This window comes from Cyberlindnera jadinii, assembly GCF_001661405.1.
Source record: "Cyberlindnera jadinii NRRL Y-1542 unplaced genomic scaffold CYBJAscaffold_20, whole genome shotgun sequence".
Lineage (NCBI taxonomy): Eukaryota > Fungi > Ascomycota > Saccharomycetes > Phaffomycetales > Wickerhamomycetaceae > Williopsis > Williopsis jadinii.
This window is the reverse complement of record NW_017963671.1, coordinates 6,424-13,481: the sequence shown is the minus strand read 5'-3', so window position 1 is coordinate 13,481 and position 7,058 is coordinate 6,424. Positions and strand designations below refer to the sequence as shown.

General features: G+C 38.5%; 2 protein-coding genes across 2 annotated transcripts; both read right to left on the bottom strand.

Moving 5' to 3' along the window:
- Window positions 1-3,314: 3,314 nt before the first annotated feature.
- Window positions 3,315-3,984, bottom strand: CYBJADRAFT_175391 (uncharacterized protein; the record flags this gene model as incomplete). Its single annotated transcript, XM_020216699.1, has 2 exons — window positions 3,315-3,445; window positions 3,483-3,984. 2 exons carry the CDS (start codon window positions 3,982-3,984, stop codon window positions 3,315-3,317), a joined length of 633 nt encoding a protein of 210 aa, XP_020068133.1.
- A 69-nt stretch (window positions 3,985-4,053) lies between these two features.
- CYBJADRAFT_175390 (uncharacterized protein) lies at window positions 4,054-4,785 on the bottom strand (the record flags this gene model as incomplete). The annotated part of the gene is made up of 1 exon (XM_020216698.1): window positions 4,054-4,785. One exon carries the CDS (start codon window positions 4,783-4,785, stop codon window positions 4,054-4,056), a length of 732 nt encoding a protein of 243 aa, XP_020068132.1.
- Between the last annotated feature and the right edge of the window lie 2,273 nt (window positions 4,786-7,058).

Below are 7,058 nucleotides of genomic sequence, written 5' to 3'. Positions count from 1 at the left end.
GCTATTATGTATCAGTATGCACTAATATGCGCTATGAGTTTAGTAGTGGGTAGACAGGAGGGAGTAGTTGGTGATTTCAGCAGAAATAGGGTGTCAAAATAACTGAACTGCTGCGGTAGATTATGGTTTGTTAAAAATACTGTAAAACTATCAAAAATGTAGAGTAATAAGTAACGTACTCTATCAGGAGCCAATACGAAAGCCACTTTATTTTGGTTGTGGGGCAAGTTTATTGGTCTTAGCTTCTTCCGTAAGGTTTTTTGCCTTACAGTTCCTTTTTTGTTCTAACTTTTTTGGTCATCCTCTTCCTCTCTCTCTTCTTCTCAACCTTGGAAGTGATTGCAATGGAAGAATATGCGATCCCCTGTTTCTTTCTGGTGTTTTCTTTGATCGCCTTTTTAGTGTCTTGATGCTCTTTTAACACTTCAATTGTCCTCAGTGGAGGCTCTTTGTTGAAATTCTTCACTGCAGACCTCGAACTTTGAGACGCTGCCTTCCATGAAACATCTATTGACCTTTGAAAAGCAGTACCCTAGTAGAACTTTGGTGAACAGTAACTGGGGTTCTTTCTTCTACTCTCCTGATAGAGGATCTCCTTGGCAAATAGAAGAAGTGATGGAACAAGGTCGAGACTGTTGTGAGCTCTCCTCATCCTCACATAGGTAATTTGGCGATATTCAACGATTGTATACGCTTTCCTGTGATAATAAGAGCAGCTGTAAGTAGATTTTACATCCTTTTCTCCTTCCTTTGAGATGTTGTATCGCTTCTCAATAGCAAGGGCCGTTCTCAATCGCAATTGATATAGTAAACACATGTTGATCTGTAATGCTTCGGTGCGGCCCTTCGAGTATTGGACTTTAATACTTGATCCCTTTGTTGATAAAATATTGGTTTGAGACTAACGAAACCCATGCTTAATGGGATTGGAACAAACTCAGCAACGTTTCTACCAATTCCCATTTGACGTAATTTATGAGAGGTTTGCAAAGCATTGTTTCTATTTCTCTAGCTTTTGAGTTTCTGAATGAATTATGTGTAATGATACTCACCAATATTAACAATGTAGTCCTCCAGTTTATTATCCTCTTCATTGGTTTAAAAGGAAACCTAAGCAATTCAAGACGACAATTTGTAGGCAAATCTGGATCAAGGATATAAGTTTCTGCAAACTTCCGTTGTCCATTTTCTTGAGAGTGTGATTCGATCAAATATGATATCTTTCATGTATTGTGGATGTTCTTTGAATCTCGCGGTCTCTGATGTTGTTGATCATCATAAACTGGATCAGTATTCTTGTTAAAACCATTGGTTTCATGTTGGACAATGGATTCAAAGTCGGAATTGTGATTAAAGGCACCATCACATTCTAATTTCTATCAGCTCTCTTCCGCCTTATCATGCTCTTTAGTTTTTTTCTCATGCCAGCTCAATTGGCATGTCTCAATAATTACTGAGGCCTCCTGTGATATTTTACCTCCATTTGTTTAAAGTTACCACAGTGATTCTGGCTCAGCCACCGATGTTCCTTCTTCAAGTTGAAGATATTCCTAATTTTGTATATGAAGCTGTCTCGGATCTGTGTCATTTTGCGTTGAAAAGAATTCAAAATACAAAAAACACTGCAAGAACTGAAAACATCATCACATTTTCACGATTGCTAGGACAGCGAAGAACAAAACATATGTAGAAAAAACAACGGTGTGGGTCATTTTGGAAAAACCATCAATCTAGCCAAGTTAAAAGTTGGTATATATGATGATAGAGATCTTTTCTATTGCTTGCAGGTGCCAGAAATTCGTACATTGATTTTGTTGTGGAGACATAAGCAGTTTTATATGTTTTTTTTTGATAAATTTTACCAATCAATGAATAGTTAACTATCATGAATTATTGAAGATTGCATACTCCGATTTAGCGGATCTCTTTGTTGGAGTGTTAGCTATAAATTGGTATACTTTGGGGGAATTTGAACTGTGGTTTGTTGATATTATTGCTTATGTAATAGAATATTAACGATACCACTATTTGGGGCAGCAATACATCCGGACACCAAATATTTCTTTTGGTGTGCTACACACATACTATGACATTGTAAGCATTATAGTAAATTTTGCGAATTCATGGTTCAAAATACAGCTACTCTGCTGTTGATGATCTAATGTGGTTTCTGTTAATGTATATAATATATATTATGAACTTTTTTAGTGTAAAAAAATCAATTTTATGATTCCACATCATCTTTTGAAAAAATTTAAAGGCACTATTTTACATCAGAACTTTTAATGAACCAAATAATATTCATTTATATTAACATCGCAACTTCACATTATTATTACTTCTTATTAATAAGTTAAAGAGAGCCATATAGAAATTTTACCGGAAGAAGTTAGAGTTGTAGCACTTTCAGCTCATAAAGACTACATGTTTCCAGTATTAGGATACTATAGACAGTTTTTTTGATATGGCTAATAGTTCTTGAGTTAGTGGATCTTGGGTGCTTCCGAATTTGTCCATTATTTTATACACAGTCAATCATATCCCATTAGTTAGGACCTTTCTCTGAATTCTAAACCTTTGTGCATTTACTATGTATCTCTTCATATAATAGCAAAGTTAGTGGAGGAAGAAACCATTGGCGTCATCATAACATTTTAAAGAACATTGTGAATCGAATCCCTTAAAGTTGAGTTTTCGAACCTCACCAAGAAGTGCGTAAAATATCTGCCCTCCTGATCTGACTTTAATCAACCTGTATACTTGATCTGAAAGGCTTCTCGCACTAATGTGTCACATCTTGATCCAGGAAATATAGACATAGATATATGTAATTCTTTTAGGCATTTTTCGAAGGCCTTCGAAAGAGAAGCATGCACAAGTATAGGAATGTTTAAAAGACCAGCCAATGATAACAATTGATGACTTCACATCGAGAGAGACACAACCCTGGGGTAACAGCGGTTTACTCATTTCCAAAAGACATCAAAGGTAGACCGGTAAACCAACTGAAGCTTGCAAGGCCTACAATTGATATAACAAATCTGAAGAATGCATGTCATTATAAGAGTACAAAAGAATGCATCTGAACGTAGATCCTAGGGCTCAAAACCACCTATAAAGGAAGAAACAAAATAATGGGACCCAATGGAATGAAAATACGCAGGAAACTTGAACAAAGTTGGAAGTCAAATGTTTCAAAAGAATCCAGTCTGAAATGGAAAAAACATATTGCCAACGACTTGAAATTAAATCAAAGCAACAGCGAAAAGAAGGGAAGAAAGCACTTGAATCATTGACTTCTTAGCTGTTACACATTAATAAGCAGGAATATCTACAGTAGTCTCAGAACCAGACGATCCAGATGATCCAGAGGAATCAGAAATACCTGTTTCTGTCTTAAGTGGAATAGTCACTGTGATCTCAGTGGTCTCGACAATAACAGAGCCTGAAGTAAGCAATAGTACCTCCAACAACAACCTTACCATTACCAGATTTCGTAAAAGCAATATCATCGACAGCAACACCGTAGTTTTCAACAGCAACAGCAGTCAGATGTGAGCCACCAACAGTGCTAACAACAGTAACAATTGTAGCAGTCGCCTCGGCACCAGTAATGTATGTCTTAGCAACACCAGTAGGGATGACTGATCCACCAGTAGCAGTAACAATGGTCTTTGTCTGGGTGACAATAACATCGTAACACTCATCCTCACATTCGATGGTCTTGGTTATAGCAGCAGCACCCTCTTCACAAACCTCACATGGGATGGTAACGCAAACGATCTTCTCAAAGTAAGTCTTGATGAAGTAGGTCTCTGGACAGTAGATTGTGTAAGAAGTGATGATACCAGAAATAATCTCAGTGACAACAACCACTCCAGTAGGACCTTTGGTTTGAGAGCACTTATAACCCTCACAGCTTGTGATGCTAATAAGGGTATAAGGGTAGTGCTTCCTGCATTGCTTGTTGTCTGTGATTGACATTAACGTAACGTCTGGTGATAAAGAGGTAGATTTGGAGTTGATGGAGTAAGAAGCAGACACAGACTCTGACTAAGATTCAGAGCGAGACTCGGAGGCAGGTTCAGATTTGGAAGAAGATGGAACAGCAGCCTCATTAACAACAGTCGAAGACAAGTCCCATTCGACAACAGCTCTCTTCATCAATCTCTCATCTGGAACAGTCATAAGAATATGGGCAAGAGATGTCCATTGGTATCCACTGGAAGTGTCAGCAACAAAATCAATACTGAGTATGTCGTCCACACCAATAGCTTCAGAGATCAAAAGGGTAATACTGTCGGTAGTTAAAGTGATTTCCGCAGATGAATACAATTCGCCATTGATATATGCAATGGCAGAGACGAAATCAAATTCTCCGCTGTCATCCACGTCCTTTGTTATAGTAACATCAACAGACTCCCATGGTCCAAGATTTCCAGGAAGTTCAATGCTCCAAGCTGCAGTCTCAGCTTCAGCGTCATATTCACCGCTGATAACAGGTTCTGTTGGAGTTTCAGATTCAGATTCAGAGGAGGATTCGGTAGAATCAGTGATAGGTTCGCTTGAGCTAGCAGTTATTGGTTCTTCAGATGACTCTCCGGGGGTTTCTTCAGATTTATCCTCAGGCAATTCATTTGACGATTCATTATTGAAATCCAAAATAGTCACAGACTCGGTAGTGAATGACTTCTCCTTGTTGTTGTTTTCTGTTCCAATTCCAGAACCTTTAGTAATCCATATTACAGAGTCAGAAACTGTCCAGTCAGCGAAAACAAGATTCATCACAGACTCATTGCCTTTGGTACCAGTGTACGTTGCTTTCAACTTTTCTGCGGTACTTTAGTCAATAGAGTAATCTTCACCATCGATAAGAATTGTACCAGCCGTGACAGAAACAATTGCTGTTGATTCATCCAAGGTAAAGTCATTTCATCCCTCAGCTGACTCCAAAGAGACATCAAATATGAATGAAGCAGTGTGTTTAGCAGAGACTGCTAAGCAATTACATAATTGCCATAGCTTTCTGTGATAATTGACCTTCGGATTCGACTTGTGGATGTATTTCAGAATTAATAGCATTATAAACTGATGTAGCAGTTAACAGTTGTTACACCTCTTTTATGTTTTATTGAAACAACTTGAATCATGAACTAACCTTTTTTCTTACATTTTCACACCATATTGATTAGGAGCTATTTTAATCTCATTATTTCATAATGCTAGTAACATCTAGCCGGTGCTTGAAGGGGAAGGGAACTGCATGAGAAACTGTTTACTTGCTGATTGTGTGATACATTGTGGTATCATTATTTTTTGAAGACTATAAGCTGAATCACGAAGAGCACACTCTCAATTCGTACTTATCAGCTGTTAAGCTCCATTTATCCAGCCCTGAAAACTTTACAAGATAGTGGAATTGGTTACTGGCCATTGGTCATAATAACATATGGTTCAGACCAATCATTGGGGGACTTCGAATTAGTCCCACATACACGAGCAAGATGTAAACGACAAGGAAAAAGATGGCATAAACGGAGAAATGAATGCTGAGGATTGGTGCAAATTATTGTACATTTGATATTTGGTTGTTATCATATAACTACTGTATATTGTTTCCATGTGCCATGATTTACCTGAATACCAAGTCATGGAATAAACGTAGTTACTATCTATGTAGTTGTTTAACTCGTTGATTACTTGTATAGGTAGATACTTTCAACTTTCTTGGTCATGTATAATTCACGTTATAGAAAGGAGATCTGGCCGAAATTTTCCTAAAAAGCTCATAGTAGATGTGTCCTTGTACAGGGGATCTTTTTCCATAAATAGACAGCGTTAAATCGTGATATTACAGCACATATCTAAGAGATCAGGATCTTAAACTTACAAATGGCTTTCATGTTACTCTGTTTGTTTCAAAATTCATTTCCAGATCACTTCTGGTACGTTACTTCCCGAAATCTGAACTGCTCATCTCTCACACTCCGCGGTTCATTCCCTTCAAACCAACTTTCAAGCACTTTCCATCATGATTCCTACCCGACTTCGGCCAATGATCCTGCCTTCCAGTTTCAGGATACCAACTCGTAGAGGATACCAAAGTTCTCAAATTACATGTTTCTTGTCGTTCGAGGCAAACAGACATCCCTTGTAGGCTTGATAAGCCAAGATTTTATCAGCCAGGCTTCTGCTTCCAGTTTCATGTGTGACACGAAGTGTTTCTGGTCAAAGTAACCATGGCTCTTTAGGGTACTCATCGTGCAAAGGTTTTGAGCCCTGGTTATTGGCGTGAGATGTCGCGCAAAAGCTTCGCAAACGCAGGCCCAAACGCAGGCCCAAACACAGGCCCAAACACAAACGCAGGCCCCAAAGCAGGCCCTAACGCAAGGCCATCCCTGAACCAAAATCAAGGTTTTCTATTTCTGCATATTGGCAACTCCTAACGCCAAGCGTTCAGTGAGAGAATCTACCGGTAACCGTGTCCCATGCAAGATCTCAAGAATAGGCTAAATTACAACTGCCGATCTCATCAATTCCAGCTGTATGGTGTGTTCTTCGGGGTGCAGCTTAAAATCCTCAAATGATATACACGTCACGATATATTACACGACCAACTACTGTAATGGTATATTCCTTTCCACGTGGCGTGCTTTTGGAACGTCTACCAGTAATACGAGTAGTGACAATGAGATAACTCTTAATCGATATAATATGAAAACTACAAGATGAATGTGCTTATTCTTTTAAACCATAGAGTGAAGGGAATGAAGTTTTCCTCAAGTTTCCTTTTGAGCGATGTCGACAGCAGCTGACGCTTAGCAGTAATAGTTCAAGCAATTCGGTCATAAAACCAAAGGGAGATTATCATACAGTCGTAAATTTTAGTGAACCAAATTATGTATCCTGCTTGGTTCAATTGGTAAAGTATCCATAACTTAATTCCTGGTCACTACGGTAATAAACCGCATACAAAGCACAACGAGAAAAGCGCAAAAAATTTTACGCTTATCTCCCACCAACAAACTCTCAGGAGGAACAGCACGCATGCATACATA